This window comes from Asterias rubens, chromosome 1 (assembly GCF_902459465.1).
Source record: "Asterias rubens chromosome 1, eAstRub1.3, whole genome shotgun sequence".
Lineage (NCBI taxonomy): Eukaryota > Metazoa > Echinodermata > Asteroidea > Forcipulatida > Asteriidae > Asterias > Asterias rubens.
The window spans coordinates 23,799,970-23,821,359 of NC_047062.1; the positions used below are offsets into that span (position 1 = coordinate 23,799,970).

Here is a 21,390-nt window from a genome sequence, read left to right on the forward strand (position 1 = left end):
TTTCTGAAGACAAAAACTGACAATTCTGTGAAGACCTTTTAGTCTTTGCAGAAAAGGTGGGAAAGACAAGTCTCAAATTTTTTTTGGGATGAATAATACTCAAAGAAAAGTTAGCAACATATATTTCCTATGGATCCGAGCAAATTTGTGGGAAGACAGCGTGGAAGTGCAAATACGTTACACTTACCAACGGGATAAAGCTGCTTGCCATAATAAAGGACTTGGTAAAAGCAACACTGTTTTAAAGGCAGTGGACACTATTGGTAATTACTCAAAATAATTATTAGCATAAACCTTTCTTGGTGACGAGTAATGGGGAGAGGTTGATGGTATAAAGCATTGTGAGAAACGGCTCCCTTTGAAGTGCCATAGTTTTCGAGAAAGAAGTAATTTTCCACGAATTTGATTTTGAGACCTCAGATTTAGAACTTGAGGTCTCAAAATCAACCATCTAAACGCACACAATTTCGTGTGACAAGGGTGTTTTTTTCTTTCATTATTATCTCGCAACTTCGATGACCGATTGAGCTCAAATTTTCACAGGTTAGTTATTTTATGCATATGTTGAGATACAGCAACTGTGAAGGCTAGTCTTTGACAATTACAAATAGTGTTCACTGCCTTTAACTGTGTGTGAGAACCAAGGTTGAGCTTTCATTTGTGACAAAGCAAGTGACTTCACAAGAAACTGTTTATATGAAAATGGTTTTGACGACAGATGAAGCTTTTACCCAAAACCAATGCAGTGAATTGAAAAAGGGGCACAGAGGTGCATAATTTCCTCATCAGAGGTCATCAAATTTATCGGTTGGGTAGTGTTCCTTGTACTGCTTCAGATGTTGCCTCAGTTCTTGCTCTTGCTGGATAAGTCGCTTTGAGGGTTTGTCGAACACGTCTGACATCATGTACTTGGGAGAGGGTTTCTTTAACTTTTCTGCTTTCTCAAACTCTTGCATTATCTGGGGGAGGAGGGTTGAAAGTATCAAATGCAAATTATTATTATTATATTTTATTAGGGACATTTCACAAAGTACAGTAACAATACTTGCAAACAAAAGTTTAGCTACAGAATTGTTTTTAAAATGTTTTACAGAATTACCTGTAGGCCTACAGGCTAAATAGCAACTAAAACACTGGTCCTGAAAGAAGATGACGGACAGAAGGTTAGGATACAACAAGGAATATGAGAAGAATAGTTGAGAGATGAGGGTAGATTGGGTAAGGACAGTAAATAGGGTGGGAGAGGGAAGAGCAGGGAACGAGGGACAAAGACGACCCAGTTCAAGCTGGCAAGGATTAACAAAAGTGTAGTTAAACACTGTGACATGAACCAGCAATCAAAACTTGAGATGGGAACATATAAAGATACAAAATACTATAAATAATATAATGAATAGGGCCTTGTTTGTTAAGATGATCTTCCCATCAAGGGAACTCGGCAAACTCCCACAAGGGGGTATAAACACCAAGCTGGCAACAGGCAATCTTTTTCATACAAACATTGGTTTAACGTCCGTTGTTATGAAATGTACAAATCAAGAAATTGTGATTCAGTAACTAGACGACAATACTTATTCCAGTCATTGTGAAATCCTGTAGTACTCTGAAACAGGCATAATCTTTGCTCCTAAAATAGATGGGGTATTTTATTAAGACGAAGGACTGGCCGTACATTTCACATGATGAAAGCTCACAAGACATTTCATGCTATTTAATCAAAGTTTTTCTGATTTTTCGAAGGGCCCCCAAAATCGGAAAACAGACTGAAACAGGAAGATTATCCTGGCTGCTGAAACAAGAGAAATGAAGTGGACCTCTTTAATTATTTTTGTTGTTGTCGGCATTTTGTAGTGTAATTGTTTGTATTGCCAGTCTTGTCCTTGTTTTATGATTTGCTGTTTGTTTGTTTGTCTGTGTATAGGCTCTAACAGGCTCATGCTCTCTCTTCTCTCTTGTACTACTTTCCAAAAATAATCGTCATAATAAATTGAATTTAACTGTTTTTAATACCTCTTTCTTGACCTCAGCCATCCACGCCTTCTCTTTCTCCACACTCCACCAGTTCTTTTCCACCATGTAGTTACGGAGGCGTCCAATCGGATGATCTTCTTTATCCCAGTATCGGACCTCATCAACTGAGCGATACGCTGACGAATCATCACTTGTACTATGATGACCGGTCCTGAATCACAAAGGGAAAGTTCAAAGGAACAACTCAGGATTTAAACTTATATTCTAATACCCCATTCACACATAGACGAATGGAAAAGTGGCCGAGAACTTGGCCAATCGCGGCTAATCAGCGGACAAACGTGGGAGCATCTGTATGAGCATGGTTTGGACGGGGTGGGATGGCCTATGTCAGGAAACTACAGTCTCTCCCTATGTTTATTTTGAATGTGCTCAAAATAAGCGTAGCCGGGTCTTGGCCACCAATAAGCCGGGCAAAGTCGCAGTGAGAATGCCTTCATCATAAAAGCAGCGTGGTTGCATTGTGGTGAGATCTATGTGGTCAAAACAAAAACACAGCACCGTCGGCAACTATTTTGAAGTGAAAAACCAATAGCTTGGCCGGCATTGGTCTAGGTGTTATCGTAGTGGCAGCGTGTCAGCAATGATTTTGACATAGAAGCAGTACAGTCAGGATGTAGCCTTCAAATTTTCAAATTGCTTAATGCGAAGCGAATTTCAACTTCACAGGAGTTGAACACAGTTCAACTGTTGCGACTTATTCCTTACAAATTTGTGACGTCAAAATTCGCAGGAAGTATGAACCAAGCTTAAGCAGCTCTTCGAAAATGGTCTATGATCTTTAACCTTGAGCTCTAAGAAGTAAATTATTCAAACTACCTGTACGTCATTGCTTCAATAAGAACTGGTTTACTCTCGTTTACTGCCATTTCTCTAGCTGCTTTGGTAGCATTGTAGACAGCAAAAACATCATTGCCATCCACTCGTACACTGCTCATGCCGTACGCTGGACCACGACAAGCTGAGGACAAAAGTTATGGTGATATCTTTAAGTGTTTATAGGGATCAAACATTTCATTATTATCTTTATTTATCTGTTAAGCTTTCTGGATCTGGATAAATATTCTCAAAGCTCTAATTAGAGCCAAATGAGAAGAGGAGATGATGAAGTAATATCAGTTTAAAATGTGGGAGGAAAACCACACAGAATTATTCCAGAGAAAACTCAAGTAGTCAAGTAGGGACTGAAAACCCAATCCACATAGTGTCCCCCGGTGGGGTTCGAACTGTGGGTCCCAGAGGTTGAAGGCGAGTAGGACAATACACCAACCTGACTATCATTTGATAGCACACAGTCACTCTGATAAATAAGTTTGGATCAATATAACTAAGTAAAGATCATTATTACACAAATGAAATCCTTCATCGCGTCTACTAATTCATAGTCACACCAATTTGCAATTACATGAAGTGTCCCTGCCGCAAACCTTAGTTTCAAGATCGTTTTCATTTCTAAGCAAAGTTTTACTTTCAAAATAACAAAATAATAACAGTGAATGGCTCACTCAGGGAGTAAATAACCTGAGCTACCAAGTTTGTAACACACCAAGCTAAATCAAACAAGAACCATCTGTGCCCCCACAGGTACCCTGTTACACCTTGGTGATGAGAAGCATTTATAGTCAAGTGTCTTGCTCAAGGACACAAGTGTCATCACCAGGATTCGAATCCACATCCTGATGAGTTTAGCCACCAGAACTTGAGTCCCATGCACTAAGCGCTCAACCACGACACGCCACTATCTACAAACTTTACTCACCAATTCCATCCCCTCTATACTGCTCACTTGTTGGTGTCGATATAGCATAACCGTTGTTTCGGCTGAAAAGTATGAACATTGTTTGTTTGGAATCATCAATATCAAGTAATAAGGGAAACTGACTGGGTAAGTTTGAAACAGTTTGGGTCTGAACAAAGAAAAAATGAGCGCATGTATGTTAATCCCGAAGCCATTGGTTCAAGTCCTGCTCCAGTCAATTTGTCTTTGTTCAGACCCAAACAATTTGCAAAAAGGAACATATCAAGTTACAAAAACATCAAATAACTTTTTTAGAGCTACGCTTTTTTATGTATGAGACCTCTTGCGACATTATCGTTATCGTTCTTGTCATCGATGCAGTGTGACTTGGCATTTACACAACACACTAGTTGAAGGGCTTTACATCCCATCCGAAGAATGCAGCAATAGTGTCTTGCTTTACACAAGTGTCACGACTGGGACTCAAACCCACACTCTGCTGATAAGAAACACCACAGCTCGAGTCGTGCGCTCTTATCCGCTTGACCACGCCACCATGTGGTGAATGCATCTCCACAGAACCACTAGCATAGAGATAGTTCTGTACACACTTGTCCCTTGTCCCACATTTGGTTAACTCACTGGACAAGGTTACTGTACATGTAAATAGGAGGGGCAATGTGCTTACCAGAAAAATATACACGGTGCATCCAAAGTAGCAGCAAAGTTGAGGGCAGCATGGGCGTCTCCTTCACTGGCTGCCCCATCACCAAAGTAGCATACTGTACAAACATCCAAACCAGCTCGCTTCAGGGCAAAAGCAGCACCAGCAGCTAGAACACAAAGAGTAAATCCTTTCAGCCCCAAATGGTGACTATTATACACATATTGACTGGCAATGAGGTCACTAGTGTACATCTATTCCCCCGAGGGACTTTGAGTGACCAGAAGAGCGACCTATTTCCCAAGGCCGAAGGCCCAAGGGGGAATAGACGTATATGCCAGTCAATATGTGTTTTAAAACACAGCCCGGTCTTAAAATGTGAAACAGGAACAGAAATCTGGAAAAGAAAGGAAGTTTTGTAGCTGCTGTTCACGATTCAAGTCAAGAGAGGGCGCTGTAACCTGGCACTATTTTCATAGACTAGTGCCCGCTCGGGAACTACACGTCTGTAGTTCCCGCAAACCTGCGCGCGCGATCACTAGACTATATTAGTTCATCCCACGTGACCGTGTTTCATCTAACCAGAATACAGAACACACAAGAGGTGTGTTATAAAGTCAAATGGTGATTTTATAGTCAACGGTTGACTGTAATGTTCACTTTCCAGTTTTTAAGGGTGAACCAAAAAGCTCATTTCAGAACCAGCACCTATTCCAAAAAGACTTCAAAAACACAAGACTCAAAAATTCTCCACTCTCGTTACTCTACATCCAAGTGTTTGGGCTTGGGAACAGCTCCATTGAAAAACAGTTTGTTATTTAGACCTGCAGTCACAAATACTACAAAGTCAGTCAACTTCCTGAACAGTGGAGTCAATGATTTAGGGCCTAGGCACTAAGGTGGATTTCACCAAGAGTTAAGACTAGTCTTTCTCGAGTTAGTACGAGTTACTCGTCCTAACTTAGGACTAGTCCTTACCTAACTCTGTGTGAAATCGACCCTTGGACATTTTTGGTAATTATCAAAGACCAGTATTCTCAATTTGTGTATCCCAACATATGCATACAATAACAAACCTGTGAAAGTTTTGACCCGATTGGTCTTTGAAGTTGCAAGAGAATAAGCTCACAATGTTTTATACTTCCAACAGCTCTCCGTTGCTTGTTAACAAGACAGTTTTTATGCTAACAAATATTTTGAGTAATTACCAATAGTGTCCAGTGCCTTTAAACATGATATACCTTAGTAAATAAAACAGAACCTTACCATGCGGCATCTGGGTTGCAAGCGGGGACGATATAGCTGCAAAGTTGTGCTCTTTTGAGCCATAATGCACCGGCATCTGCCTCCCATACCCAATATCCTCATTGTTGCCATAGCACTGGTTCATCATCTTATCCATTGGGAAGCCACGCCATATCAAAACACCTGGAGTTAATGTTGAGGCAAATAATAGTAAATGATTTGGGGTTGAACAAAGAAAATTGACTAGAGTGGGACTCGAACAAACGACCTCCGGATTAACGTGCCTGCGCTCCACTACATGTACATGTAACTGAGCCATTTAGCCCTATGTTGGCGGTCTCCCTATTTTGTCAATATCTTTGTTTGGGGTGCCAGTCAAAAGCCACCCAAAAATGTGCCTGCCACTGCCAAGCTTAATTTAATGCAGGGTTAAACACACAAATCAATAGACAAATCACAGGCCTGAACAATAATATACACATATTGACTGGCAATGAGGTAACTAGTGTACATGTACATCTATCTATTCCCCCGAGGGACTTTAAATGACCAGAAGAGCAACCTATTTCCCCGAGGCTGAAGTTACCGAACTATGCCAGTTTATATGTGTTTTATAACACACCTTGGTCTTAAATGTGAAATAAGAACAGAAATCTGGAAAAGAAAGGAAGTTTTGTATTTGCTGTTCACGGTTCAAGTCAAGAGAGGGCGCTGTAACCGGGCACTATTTTCAAGTTCCAGCAACACACGCGCGCGCGATCACTAGACTATATTAGTTCATCCCACGTGACCGTGTTTCAGCCAACCAGAATACAGAAAAAGCTAGAGGTGTGTTAGAATTATCTTTAAAAGCATAATTCTCTGACCCACCTCCTTCTCTGTACTGGCCGTAAACCATGTCTCTGGGATCGATTGCTGCTGCACTGCCTATATGCGTCCCTTCCTCACCATAGGATGTCATGTAGAAAGAAATTCTCCCCTGAGAAAAAACAAACAAAACAAAGTTAAAACAATGGCACACAGTGAAGGTTTTACATGGTTCGGAAATATTTGTGTAACAATAATAATTGTGGCTTCTTATAGCGCACATATCCATCACTCAGTGACGCTCAATGCACTTCATTATTCAGTTTTTATGAATTATCAGACCTGCTCCATTTACATAGCACCATGTAATGTTTACAAGGTGCTTTGGCGCAATGTGCAGCCTATCAAACCAGGGACACCGGGGCGAACACCGGGGCGAACCCCTTCTCTTTACGATAAGCGCACTCGGTTCTTTAACATGTGTCACACAACACACGGAACCAACAGCTTTACGTCCCATCCAAAGGACGAATGCTAAGGACACAGGTGTCAAGACACTCGAACCCAAACTCTGCTGATCAGAAACACCAGAGCTTAAGTCAGGTGCTCTTAACCACTGAGCCATGACACACCACTGTGGTGTACCGTGTAGACATTCACCAAGCATCAATTCTTCAAAGCAATGTGGATTACGTTGAATGGTCAAAGAGTAGTGGTATCAGAAATATGACTTTACAAGGTGCTTTGGCACAACTTGATGCCTATCAAACCAGGAACACTGGTGCAAACTCCTTCTGTTTACGATAAGTGCACTGGGTTTTTAATAATGCGTTATACAAACACATGGGACGAACAGCTTTAGGCCCCATGTTAGGATGAAGCATCATGGTTAAGTGTCTCAGTTAAGGACACAGGTGTCAAGACTTGGACTCGAATCCAAACTCTGCTAATCAGAAACACCAGAGCTTGAGTGCTTGAGTCACGTGCTCTTAACCGCTAGGCCACGACACACCATAGTGTACCATGTAGACATTCACCAAATTGCAGACATTCACCAAATTGCAGGCTTGCACAGAGCATCTATTCTTCTTCAAAGCAACGTGGATTATGTTGAATGGTCAGAGGTAAGTGGTATTAGGGGTATTACTTTACACCTGTCACAATAATGAAATTCTGTTTTACAAAACTTGCTTACCTGACGCTGAGACTCATACAAGATCTTATCAATCCCGTTGAGTTTGGTCATGCACTTATACATCTTCTCAACAACTGTCTGATCTAGCCCTGGGTCTTCATCCGCATCGATGATCTTTCCCATCTTGTTCATCACCCTGTAGATTGGGATGGGGTCGTATACGGTGCCATCAAGAAACTTGAGCTTCTCTGTGAAGCTGGAACGGGCGCCTGGGAACTGGGGCTTGTCGTCATTGACGGACGGCATCTCCTGACGAACTCCATGCTGTTGTACATTTTGGGGTATTCAGAAAAAATTATAGTTGAAGTCAAACTTATAGAAACGAAATTCAATTATTTTAGGTTGAAACTACTCTTACTGTCTCCTTGAGAATTTATGTAGCTTTTGTCTCTTGTTTTAATATAAAAGTTTGAACTAATCTAAGTCTAAGAAGTAAAAGAAAGGCTACTTGCAAGGACTGGTTATTATAAAATCTAGTTAACATAAAATTCACAAAGTTTGCCATACCATGGAGGTCTACCTCCATGGCTGCCATATGTAACCCTATTTTTGCAAGGAAAAAATACCACCAACAATGGCAACATGGCTGTATTGAACTATTTAGTATTCTATTTGTTCTTCTGCTACTATCTATCTAACTAAAATTACTAAGCTCAATTTAATTTTGTTTGTGACTTTATGAGAATCTTGCCAAAAAATGCTGGAAATCATATTAGCAGTATTAAGTAGTAAGAGGTAGTAGTAGCCTAGTACTGTAGACCCAGTAACTTGGGCGCTGTATTAGTGTATTCCTTTTTCCCCAAAATAATGTAAAAATTTCAACAAAAAAAGTAATATATACAGCGCCCCAGTTACTAGTTGCGAAAACGTAACCTTCCTCCCGACGGCAACTACCCAGTTACTGTCTAATTCGCAACAATGTTTTGTTAACTTTGGAATGTTGGCTGGTAACTGGTAATCCTGCTGACTGTGCTGAGCAAGCTAAGTTCTTGTGTACAGCCTTATGTCTTTTATGACAATTGGACCATTAGACGTTAAATTAAACCAATATTTGTATGAGAGAAATTGGCTGTTTATATCCCTTTGTTTCCAAACTAGTCAGTGTTATAATTATTAGGTCTACACTTACTGACTTATATTTAAAGTTAGTAGGCCCTACTCAATTTCAATACGTTAATGCTGAAAAATAATGATGAATGAAGGTAGAAATGTAATGCACAATTTGAAGTGTAATTGTACAAAATTCCTAATTCCATAACTATTAAACCATACAACCTACCGATACAGAAAGGTTTCTGACTATTGACAACACTTTCACATTTCTCTCCGAGATACAGAAACGCTGTAAACAGCGCCGTGAAACCGACGACAAAACGGGACGAATTGATGCCATTTTGATTACATCTGTATTGGAGAAATAAACCCTGACTACCACACCCAAATCGAAAGAGAAAATGACTCCACATTTTTTGGTACCAGTCTTGTCGTGTCGAGACTATTTTCACACCATTCGGTGTTGTTGAGGAATTTCCATGTGGTTGGCCGGGGAGGCGGGGGGGGGGGGGGGGGGGGGGGGTATACTTGAGGTACAAGAATTTATACCTTCATATAGGTACACTCAAACTAGGTCTGATACCTTGGAAGGAACGAGGCTATCCATGTCCCTGGTCATTGCCTAGGTATACCCCTTAACCCTCTTGCAGAAATTTACATTTCTCTAAAAATGTAAATCACTGTAAAATTGTGCAAAAACACCAGAAGCAAAACGCCTTACAACATGTGTATGGATGGAGGGCCTTCATCAGTAGGTAAACAAGAGGGATGTTTCGATCATTTTCGTAGGGTTGATTGATTGATTGATTGTTTGATCTCACTGTTTAAATTAATTTAAAAGTTCTTATATTTATTTGTAAAATTACGTTATTGTTTAACTCAATTATTGTTTTCATATAATTTTTGTATTCAGTAATTTTGCAATGGCAGATTGCCGGAATTTGTATGACTGGCTGAGCGCTGGTCAATTAATTTGAATTATGAGACCCCTACGAGCCCTTTTTACAATTGTGCTAATGGTTTACAAGGTCGGCGCAATAAGCTACCAATCAAAACAACAACACAGGGGCAAATCACTTCCTCTTTTACGTGCGTTCACAACACACGGGACCAACGGCTTTACGTCCAATAATCCGAAGGACTAAGATATTAATAAGTTAAAGGTCACGAACTCGAACCCACTTTCTGCTGACGATCAGTCGGAAACACCAGAGTTTGAAGTCTCAGACATTCAACTTCCACATTAACAAATTACAATAATATAGGACAAATTAATAATACTATTTTGATGCGGAGTTTGCGGGCCGGGTGCCGAAATGACCGATTTTTGGGTTATCTACCTAAACAACCTCGTACTCAGTGGTCTGCGATATTATCAATTCTGACGTCAAAGTAGTGGGTACGGTTTCGGCACGAGCAAATCCGTAGAAACTTCTAGACACACGTGAGTTATCCCACGATCGACACACAGAACCACAGTACAGTCATCAGTATAGCAAATGTACCGCAGAAAGAATGGGCGACACGCAGGTAAACTTTGTTTTGTTTCCCCTTTTCCTTGTGATGTTACAATTTGTAATCACATTGAGTAGATCGTAGCTGAGAGAACAGATCGCAAATTCCGTAGAGTGAAGTCAGTTTAGCAATCGGACTAACCAATTATTTAATCTGATTTCAAAGAATATGCCTTCCGTATTCGCAATTTTAAACACGCTGTGTAATGAGCAACTTTTTTTAAGCGCAGTGTCGATTTTAGTCTCATGGTGTATGCGTGAATTGTACGCGCAAATTCATCAACACTTCGCGCACTTTTGAAAATGAACGTCCTTCGAAATTTTAATTTCAACAAAACAAGCAGCATTTGACAAAACACGCAGCATTTTGACTTGATTGATCATGTAGATTCTACAACCGATCTGATCTGAATCAAATAGTCGGTAAGCATCCTTAGGCCTATAGGCTATGTGGTTTCAGATTTAGACGTGGTGAAAAACCAAATCCACACATCACGTAGAGTAAGCTAGAACTATTTCGGTTTCGTCCGCTATCGTCCGCTATCGTCCGCTATCGTCTCCCACGAAACCGAAATAGTTCTAGTGGCGGCTCCGTCGGGTCTCGAACCGGGGTCACTTAGGTGGAAGGCAGCGACAGAACCCACTGAGCTAACATGGCTCATTGATGATGATAAATAATTGTTGCATATTGAAATTTTTTCCTCTGGATTTTTTCAAGGTTCTAGATGTTTTTTTCTTTTTGTAGACGGGTTTGATATAAAGTAGATTAATATTTAAGTCAGGTCTATTTCAAACAATAACAATTATAAATATTATCGCCCTTTCCCCTGTTTATTTGTAAGGAACCATTTTAATTTTAAAAAGAAAATGAATTGTTTCACAAAACAACTTGAGTGCTCTAGTGATTTTTTGTTAACTAAATGAAAATATTGTTATTAATTAAACTTACCGTGGTTCCTTAATAATATTCAGACTGTTATGTTAACTGGAATGAAAACAAAAAACCCCTATGTCAAAAGTTACCCTACCCAAAAACCTTAAGAGTTAGTCACCGAAGGACAAAGACTTTTACAACACAAGGGAACCACGCAGTGCATGCAACTGTGTACTTTGCGTACTTCCTCTGAAAACTGCGGGGGGGGGGGGGGGGGGGGGGAACCAAAACACGGGGTTACTGATTTGCTGACACTATTGGTAATTGTCAAAGACTAGCCTTCACAGTTAGTGTATCTCAACATATGCATAAAATAACAAACCTGTGAAAATTTGAGCTCAATCGGTCATCAAAGTTGCGAGATAATAATGAAAGAAGAAAACACCCTTGTCATACGAAGTTGTGTGCATTTAGATGGTTGATTTCGAGACCTCAAGTTCTAAATCTGAGGTCTTGAAATCAAATTCGCGGAAAATTACTTCTTCCTCGAAAACTATGGCACTTCAGAGGGAGCCGTTTTCCACAACGTTTTATTCTATCAACCTCTCCCCATTACTTGTCACCAAGTAAGGTTTTATGCTAATAATTATTTTGAGTAATTACCAATAGTGTCCACTGCCTTTAACATTGATTCATGTTTTTCTATTTGATGCTAGGTTGACGATCTTAAAGCACAGGGTAATTCAGCCCTTCAGTCTGGTGATGCCAAGAAGGCTGTAGAGCTCTACACCCAGGCCATCACACTCAATCCGACTAACCATGTACTCTACAGTAATCGCTCGGCAGCGTACGCCAAGATGGGCGATTATGAGAACGCCCTCGTTGATGGATGCAAGACTGTGGAGATCAAACCCGACTGGGCTAAGGTAATGGGAGGAACGTTACAGGGCCCAATTTCATAAAGCCTGTAAGCACGAAAACTTGCAATTTCTTGCCCGATAAAAACAGGATTACCAACCAAATTTCCACGTAATTTTCAGCATAAACAAACAACAGCTGATTACCAGTATCAAGCAATATATGCAACAAATGGAAATTTGGTCGGTTATCCTGTTTTTGTCAAGGAAGAAATTTTATGCTAAGCAAATTTTTGTGCTTACAGGCTTTATGAAATTGGGCCCAGGCCTTGCCTTTAAAGGCATTTGATAACTTTTGTAGAGCAAGTTTTTGGCAGTTACATGAATCTCTACTCCCTATGAGTGAAGATAATTTACTAAGTTTCAGCCTCATTAGTTGTCAAGTTTTTGAGAAAAAGTGAAAATCACCAAGTGATGTTTTCAGGAGAGTCACATAAAAACCAGTACTGGTAAAAACGTACATGCTAAAACAATGTTTGTCTCCTGGGAAGAAAATTATGTGACATTGTTTTACTTAATTCTTAAAAACTACAGCACCTCATAAGTAATATTTGTAGGGAAGCTTTCTATTGTCATTATTTTCAAACCATAAATTCTACTTTTCTTCTTCATCTTTCAGGGGTATTCTCGTAAAGGAGCCGCTTTGGCCTTCTTGGATCGTTACGCAGAAGCTGAAGTGACCTACAAAGAAGGACTGGATCATGATCCTAACAACCAACAGCTGAAAGACGGGCTTGGGGATTGTCAGAAAAACCTTTCAGGTAACTGTTACTATGAAAATAGTATTTGGGTAAATAATTTCTGTAATTTTCTTGCTGTTCCTTATGAAGTAAGATACTGCTATTCATAGAGCCACAATACTGCAAAAAGTGTGAAGTTTCACTGTGTACATAAATACAAAAATGGCTTAAGTTCCGAACTGTTTTAGTTGTTATAGCACTGTTAGTTTAATTAGTGAAATACGCATGGGTACTAATCAATGAAATATTTCATGCACAATTGCTTTACAAATTCTGTGATGTATTCTCTTAGTTTTATCATTCAATGAAGTTTCTCCATCTTAATTTCTGATATGGAAATTTTTTTTACCACATTTTGGCTGCATCTTCATCCTGCCACAAATCCTAAGAATCCACCCAGACTTAAACAAATAATCCAGTCAAGCATATCTTTGTTCTGCATGGTAAAAAGTTCATTATGTCCTTCATAAATTCCATATATTATTGTTATCACCCTAATAAAGCATTGTTTTTTTGGTTTTATATCTTGAAGGGCCAGCAGGGAGTCAGCCATTAGGTAACCCCTTCACTGGGCCAGCAGTGGTGCAAAAGTTGGCCAACGACCACCGGACGAGGGAATTCCTTAAGGATCCATCATACATGGCCTTGTTGAAGAGGTTACAGACGGACCCCAATGCTCTGAGCAGGTAATGTGTACTGCTGTTCTCTGTCCTTTAGTTCTGAGGACACTTTATAAAAAATCAATAAAATAAAACGGGGCCCAATTTCGTGGCTCCATTCTTTGCTTACTTTGCAAACGCCGAATTTCTGCGCTAGCTGTGTAAGCGAAGAATGCCTGGTAAGGTGAAGTACGCACGTGTAGAAGCAAAAATTCCCGGCTGTAAAATACGCTTGACATTAGCGCGTAATCCCCTGCTTCCCTAATAGTGCTAGAATCTATTTATTTTACATGCACAAACTTTACACATGCTTGTCAAAATTTATGATGGCTAGTCAATTGTGAAGGGGCCTGGCTCACTATGCTAGTAGTGGGATGGGATTGGCAACACATGTTAATTTCTCTCAAATGAGTATATAAGACTGCTGTATTGCTACTATCATACACAACATGTGGAGGGGCTAGTTGACTCGCTGAAGAGTCTCTCAAAATCCAAAAATTCTACTCGGTTGTAGAATATATAAACAAGCTCTTATAAGAACACAAACTACCCAGCAAGTAAATAAATACATTGTGTCACCACAAACCAAATATAAACACTGTTGGAGAATGTTAACCAAGAGAGTGTAGGGGGAACTATTCATTCACATCTTGCTTGAATTTGCAGTGGGCTCCATGATCCCCGCATCATGACAACCCTGAGTGTTCTCCTGGGTGTGGATCTCCACATGGCTGGTGACGACACGCCGGAACAAGCCAAACAGGCTGGTGCAGAGGCCAAGAAAGCCAGCCAAGCAGCCGCTGCAGAAGCCGCAAAGAAGGCCAAACAACAAGAAGAGGAACCAATGGAAGTAGATCCAAATGTAACTAAGGTCAGTCCTCTTTATGAAGTTTCTTTTTTTGTGTAATTGTCTCAAATAATCAAGTAATAAACCGCAAGGGATACTAACTGGCTAAAGGCCCGGTCCCACTGCAGCGATAATGATAATGATAATGACGGAAAGATAACGCATTCTATTGGTTGAATGAGAGTGTGTGTATTCTGCGTTTAGCGATTCAACCAACGGAACGCGTTCTCTTCGCGTCGTCATCATTTTCGTTACCGCTGCAGTGTGACTCGGCCTTTAGTTTGAAATAGTTAGGTTTTGAACAAAGAAAAATTGAATGGAGCGAAACTTGAACCAACGGCCTTTGGAGTAGCGTACCAGCGCTCTACCAGCTGAGCTGTCTATAATAAGTTAGTCTATTTGTATTGGCAGGGTATCAAATCCTTAGGTTCCAAGACTACGAAACAACACAGCAGACAATACAGATTATTTGTTTTAGATGATCTTCCCGTTAAGGGAATTACAGCAAAATCCCATGAGGGGGAAATAAACGCCAAGCTGGCCCCAGCCGATCTTTCAGACATTAACAGCACAAACAAGTTGTGAATCAGTAACAACAATCAATATAATCTAGTCATTGTGAGTTCAGTGGCTGGTTGGGAGGATTCGAACCAACAACCTTGTGATTGCAAGTCCTGCCGTCGATTTCACCGAACTCATCCTAACTTAGGATGAATCTTAGGACTTAAGACGAGTTACATGTAAGTTCCCAATCCCTAGCCTTTCGTGAAATCGGCTGCAGGATACAGTGAGTGTTTTTGTCAAGGCCTGCACTTAATGATTCAATCTTTTGTTTTTTTCTCTGTCTAATCAGGCAAATGAGCTGAAGGAAGCCGGGAACGCTGCCTACAAGAAGCGAGAACTGACTGAAGCCATTGATTTATACACACAGGCCATAGAGCTTGATCCCAAAAATATAGCATTCCTTACTAATAGAGCGGGTAAGAACTTATTGTTATCGTAATATCACTAATATAACATTATATACCATGTTAAAATCATGATAATAATAACAGGCATGGAATTTCATTTGTGAAAGGGCAAGGCCATTTCATTTTGCAAAGGGCACTTCCATTTGAAAATCTTAAAGCAATGGGAAACTTTTGAAGGGGCACCAAGGCCAAGTCCAGGGGCAAGACCAGGGGCAATGGAGGCCATTGGCTTCCATGTCATTCCAGGCTTGTAATACACATCTTTTATAGTTATGTCACCATCTAAACTGCTATATTTTTTACTTGTATCAAGCTCAGTTCTGCTAAGAAGAAAATTTGTTGAAATCGAGCTTTGGTCGATAGTTACCAACTAGTATGCACTCATAGGACATGAACTTTGTTACCCCTATCATAAGCCAGATCTTTCATACAGCATTTGAATAATGCGAGTTGGGTTATAGTATTTCATGCAATCAAATAATACCTGAGACAATTTTGACAGGTTATGAGAGGAATTAATGGATGAATTCCTTGTGTTTTCTATCAACAGCTGCATACTTTGAGCAGGGGGATTATGAATCCTGCCGTGCAGACTGCAACAATGCGGTTGACATCGGCAGAGAAAACCGCTGCGGCTACAAAATGATCTCTAAGTAAGTTATTCCACCGGCCTTGAACTTCATCTGAGAAACTAAGAATAGATGGAAATAATAATAGTAAAAAATACCATTAAGAAACATTACACCAGTAACGTTGAAATCAAAGCCTTGTGACAAAATAAATGTGTATAAACACCTACTATTGTTGTATTGTTCAATATAAACCATTATAAAACCGAAAGATTAAAAAATCACTGCACATCACCGAAATGCTTTCTAAAAAAAAAAAAAAAAAATGTATTAAAAAAAATGCAACCTTGCAAACAATAGCATTTACAAAGTTCACAGTAAAAATATCAACCATTATAAAACCAAAAGATTCAAAAATCACTGCACATCACGGAAATGCTTTCTAGAAAAACCCAAAAATTTTAAGGTTGGATTTAAAAAGAACTTTGTTAGAGCCATTCATGAGTATTTGACGACAAGTTATTCCATAAAACATGTGCCGCTCAATAAAAAGCAGGATTTCCTAACGTTAGCCTTTCTTGTTGATTTCCACCAGGGCTTTTTGTCGCATAGCAACATCGTATGTCAAGGAGAAGGACTACAAGAAGGCGATTGATTTCTTTGACAAATCTCTGGCAGAGCATCGGTTACCGGACACCCTCAAGAAAAAGCAAGAGGTAGGCTCTTACAACTTCCTCCAACTTGTCTCCTTTGCACAAAGGTTTTCTAACTTCTGCCCAGCACAGTTCTTTTCAGAATCGGAAGTCTCCCAAATACCGAAAAATCTACCCCGCGGTAGTAGAATATAAAGCAAGATAGTTCCCTTCAAAGAACAAAATCTTTCTGGCAAGTAGATACACAAACGGTGTTACCGCAAACCAAATATTTACTTTGAAAAGTGTTGGTAATAATTATGGGGGCTTTTAATACTATTTTGTTTGATTTGTTTGAAAATCTTTTTATGTTTTCAGGTAATAAAACTCATGAAGGAGGAGGCAAAGTTAGCCTATGTGGATCCAGAAAAATCTGCAGAGGCAAAGGAGGCTGGCAACGCATGCTTCCAGAAAGGTAAAAAATAGCTTCTCATGTGGTTTTGTCAAAGTTGGGTTAAAATTCATTTTTGTTTACCCCTCGCGCAGCTTCTAATTTGTTTAATATGATATAATCACTGAACATTTTACATTGTGGTGATTTCTTCACAAATCAGCTTGAAATTATTGCTTACTGTGAGATTCTACGCTTACAGTGCCATGAAATTGGCACAATCGCTGTGTTAATTGTGAATACAAAGTGTTTGAGTTTATGGAATACGAGATCTGCAAAGAGTTATTCAATATTTATCTGTTGTTCATTTGGTGTCTTTGTAACAAAAAGTGTACCATGATTGTGGCTGTGCACATGAACAACATGGCATGTACAGCATTTGGATGCAATTCAGTATTACAGCTTTAATACAATATCTTACATTGCTCCTTCACTTTATATGTATACACATGTACGTTGGATTTAACTGCAAATCTCCAGGGCCATTTGAAATGAATGGAAGGTCGAAGGTGATTACGGATGTGGGCTGAAAGACAGATCTCTGGCAGAATTCGTTCACTTTATATGTATACACATGTGCGTTGGATTTAACCGCAAATCTCCAGGGCCATTGGAAATGAATGGAAGGCTAAACTAAAACTTGACTGAACTTCATAACCTTTTTTCCCCCACAGGACAATACGCTGATGCAGTGAAGCACTACAGCGAAGCAATCAAGCGTAGCCCAGATGATGCCAAACTGTACAGCAATCGCGCTGCAGCGTACACCAAACTGGCCGAGTTTAAACTTGGTCTCCAAGACTGTGAAACATGCATCAAGTTGGACCCATTGTTCTGTAAGTACTTTAACAGAGTAAAATTTGGGAATAAATTAATTCCCAACTGCAGGCCTGGAATCTCATCTTTGAAAGGGCAAGGCCATTTTCGTTTTGCAAATGGTAATTCCATTGGAAAATATTAGAAGGTAATGGGAAACTTTTGAAGGGGCACCAAGGCCAAGACCAGGGGCAACAGATGCTGTGACTTCAGGCCTGAATCATCTGGGTTTTAATAACCTTGGTGGTCAAAATGTTTGAGAAAACGATGACAAACAAGATTGTTTCTGTGTGATTTTGATCATGTCAATGTCAAGCTTATTTCAAATGCGGCAATGAGTTTTCCTTCTCTAGTCTTATTTCCTAAATACAAAGGTTTGATGGCTGTTTGTGGAAGGCCGTAGTGCCAAAACGTTGAAGAGACCAGGCATGCAACAAATAGGCTTATGAAAATATTTCTCCAGAGGATTGGTACTTGAATGAACTTGATAATGAGAGAGCGCTTTCAAATTTGAAACAAACTAATATTTGATTTTGGTGATTAGTAATCACTAAAATGATTCAATCGCTGCAGCAAAAATAAGTACAAATATTTCAATATTTCTTACAGTGAAAGGTTATCTGAGAAAAGGACACATTCTGTATGGAATGCACAGATACAGTGAAGCCAGGGTGGCATTCCAAAAGGCATCAGAACTTGATCCGACCAATGTGGTAAGTCAGGGGGGTAAATGGAGTATATAGTTGGTCAATAGTAAACAGTTGAAGTGACAATTGACTGATGTTGCCTCAGTCAATAGTCAGTCAATAGTAAATGGATTTGACTGATATTGATCGCTTTGGTCAATAGTAAATGAAAACGGCTGATGTGGGTAAATTGAGTATATAGTTGGTCAGTAGTAAACAGTTGAAGTGGAAATTGACTGATGTTGCCTCAGTCAATAGTAAACGGATTTGACTGATATTGATCGCTTTGGTCAATAGTAAATGAAAACGGCTGATGTGGGAATTGACTAATATTATTGCTTCAGTCAATGGTAAATGGAAAGTTAGTTCTGTAATCGACTGCTTTTGCCTTGGTAGATGGAAACAGTTGATTTGGTAATTGACTTATATTGCATCAGTCAATGGTAAAATTAATGGAAAACAGCAACAACAAATCCGTGGCCTAATACATGAGGAAGTTCCAAGTGTCACACACGACACTATTCCCTAAAAACAAATTGTGCACAATTAATAATAATAACCGTATTTATAGAGCGCTTTTTCCAAAGGATACAAAGTGCTAGGGAGAATGCAATGCAAAATTTAAGGTGCAAAGGCAAAACAGGCCTGTATGCATCGTTTATGAAAGGGCAAGGGCACCAAGGCATTTTCTCCTTGGTAAAGGGCACCCTACTAGGAAATTGTAAATTTCTATTTGAACATTTCAAGGGGCATGGAGGCAATATGAAGTATCAGGTCTGGCAATAACAAATGATGATTTTGTTTATCTCCCGAAAACAGGAGGCAAGGGAGCAGATGACTAAGTGTATGATGGCGGCTCGATCTAATATTAACAATGACGATGCCGAGGAAGTTAAACAGAGAGCCATGGCCGACCCTGAGGTCCAGGGAATCCTTAAGGATCCAGCTATGAGACTTATACTGGAACAGATGCAGACCAATCCTGGAGCGCTACAAGAGTGAGTCTGGTTCAATGTTATACTACAGGGTTCATGCACATGTACATGTATACTAGAGTCAGGCATCGCACAACATTGTTTACCCTGAATATCATCAAACTTATAGACCGTATTGAATGTGACGTCACTATTCAAATATCTGCCCTACAACATGGCGTCTGTGAGCATGTGCGTGTGTGTGCGTGCATGAGCCGTAGAAATCAGACCGGGAATGCTGCGTGCCTCATTGATGTACGCATTTATACGTGCATACAGTTTGCCCTACAAGATGTCAACTTTCATGACTTTCATGGCAACAAAGGGGTTATTTAATACATTCTATTCAAATCTCTGGGAATCCTTACTAACGTAAGGCTGCTTAGCAGTAAGTGTTCAAGGGTGCCGATACCTTTTGTAGATCTAGTTTTTGGCCATGACATGAATCCCTACTCACTGGGCATGAAGATGTATGTAATATAAATTACATGTAGAAGTTTCAGCTTAAGTTTTTGTGGAAAAAAAAGGTGGAAATCACAGAGGCTGCTCAGTGTTTTTGTAGCAACAACCTCTTCATCCAAGATTTATATACAATCCAGCACGGTAGAACTCAAGGATGTAATGAGTCAGTGCTTAAGTGGTGACAAAAAGCCACTATTCAGTCCACTACCAACACAGTCCAGTGTTAATATAATCATTTGTTCTGCTGCTTCCCTATGATGTGATTGAAACCTAAAACACAAATGCTCTTGCGACTTCATAAAATGTGTATCTTTTTTTTCCCCACCAATCCAGGCATATGAAGAATCCTCATATCAAAGCCAAGCTGGACATACTTCACCAAGCAGGACTCATCGCTTACCGCTGAAGACAACGACGAGACAATGTCAAGAAACTAGCAACCAGTGGTCATGTTCAACCACACCAACCACCTTAAACCAAATCATCAAGTTCAACAAAACTATCGACACGTCAACCCGACCATGTGGTGATAATTTGATGAAGATCCTATGTGTGTTTACTTGTTGTTGACCAAGACCATATATGTCAAGAAATCAGCACCCAGTGGTCATGGTCAAACCATAGATATAGAATTAAAATAACTAGATCGGCCGCGCGTACATACGCGCCATTACCTGTGTAGAAATCAAAATTTTTCGCCATGGACGCGGTAAAAATTTTACGTTCGAAAGGCGACGCGCAAAAATTAACACGAGAGATAGGTCTTTGACGCGCTAAATGTCACGTGCTGACGGCAAAAAGTCACGTGCTGACGGCAACGCACAGAAAATGTACACGGGAGATAGGCAATGGCAGCCCCCATGCCAGAACCTGCGTATTTACGCGTGGCCGATCTAGTTATTCTATTCTATTTCTATGGTTCAAACAAACCAACCCTTAAAAACCAAATCATCAAATTCAAACCAACCAACGACACGTCAACCCGACCATGTGGTGATAATTTGATGACGATCCTCTGTGTTTATTTTGTTGTTGACCGATACCAGACATGTCAATAAATCAGCACCCAGTGGTCGTGTTCACACAAACAAACCCTTAAAGGCAGTGGACACTATTGGTAATTCCTCAAAATAATTATTAGCACAAAACCTTCCTTGGTAACGAGTAATGGGGAGAGGTTGATGGTATAAAACATTGTGAGAAACGGCTCTCTATGAAGTGCCAAAGTTTTCGAGAAAGAAGTAATTTTCCACGAATTTGATTTCAAGACCTCAAGTTTAGAACTTGAGGTCTCGAAATCAACCATCTAAACGCACACAACTACGTGTGACAAGGGTGTTTTTTCTTCCATTATTATCTCGCAAGTTCAACGACCAATTGAGCTCAAATTTTCACAGGTTTGTTATTTTATGCATATGTTGAGATACACCCCATACACTAACTGTGAAGGCTAGTCTTTGACAATTACCAATAGTGTCCACTGCCTTTAAAAAACCAAATCATCAAATTCAACCAAACTATCATCAGATCATTGACTTAAAAATC

General features: G+C 39.9%; 2 protein-coding genes across 2 annotated transcripts; one reads left to right on the plus strand and one right to left on the minus strand.

Annotated features, from left to right (window-relative positions):
• Positions 1 to 557: 557 nt before the first annotated feature.
• LOC117291655 (2-oxoisovalerate dehydrogenase subunit alpha, mitochondrial-like) lies at positions 558 to 9,089 on the minus strand. The gene is made up of 9 exons (XM_033773502.1): positions 8,960 to 9,089; positions 7,681 to 7,944; positions 6,549 to 6,657; positions 5,700 to 5,861; positions 4,458 to 4,602; positions 3,791 to 3,852; positions 2,851 to 2,992; positions 2,011 to 2,182; positions 558 to 959 (listed from the first exon to the last, which is right to left on the minus strand). The coding sequence occupies exons 1-9, from the start codon at positions 9,071 to 9,073 to the stop codon at positions 786 to 788; spliced, it is 1,344 nt and encodes a 447-aa protein (XP_033629393.1). The 5' UTR covers positions 9,074 to 9,089; the 3' UTR covers positions 558 to 785.
• Positions 9,090 to 10,248: 1,159 nt separating this feature from the next.
• LOC117288876 (stress-induced-phosphoprotein 1-like) lies at positions 10,249 to 20,650 on the plus strand. The gene is made up of 13 exons (XM_033769777.1): positions 10,249 to 10,263; positions 11,838 to 12,047; positions 12,658 to 12,799; positions 13,311 to 13,464; positions 14,104 to 14,308; positions 15,138 to 15,264; positions 15,806 to 15,908; positions 16,420 to 16,540; positions 16,835 to 16,931; positions 17,582 to 17,743; positions 18,333 to 18,436; positions 19,229 to 19,407; positions 20,179 to 20,650. The coding sequence occupies exons 1-13, from the start codon at positions 10,249 to 10,251 to the stop codon at positions 20,249 to 20,251; spliced, it is 1,692 nt and encodes a 563-aa protein (XP_033625668.1). The 3' UTR covers positions 20,252 to 20,650.
• The last annotated feature ends 740 nt before the right edge of the window (positions 20,651 to 21,390 follow it).

What these genes read in the sequence shown, in the direction of transcription:
- LOC117291655 (XM_033773502.1), bottom strand. Translation starts at nt 9,073, where the DNA reads ATGGCATCAATTCGTCCCGTTTTGTCGTCGGTTTCACGGCGCTGTTTA. An exon ending in GCACCGTGTATATTTTTCTG is followed by an intron (nt 3,853 to 4,457) that starts GTAAGCACATTG and finishes CATACTTTTCAG; the next exon opens with CCGAAACAACGGTTATGCTA. An exon ending in TGGCTGAGGTCAAGAAAGAG is followed by an intron (nt 960 to 2,010) that starts GTATTAAAAACA and finishes CTCCTCCCCCAG; the next exon opens with ATAATGCAAGAGTTTGAGAA.
- LOC117288876 (XM_033769777.1), top strand. An exon ending in CCCTCAAGAAAAAGCAAGAG is followed by an intron (nt 16,541 to 16,834) that starts GTAGGCTCTTAC and finishes TTATGTTTTCAG; the next exon opens with GTAATAAAACTCATGAAGGA. An exon ending in AATCCTGGAGCGCTACAAGA is followed by an intron (nt 19,408 to 20,178) that starts GTGAGTCTGGTT and finishes CCACCAATCCAG; the next exon opens with GCATATGAAGAATCCTCATA.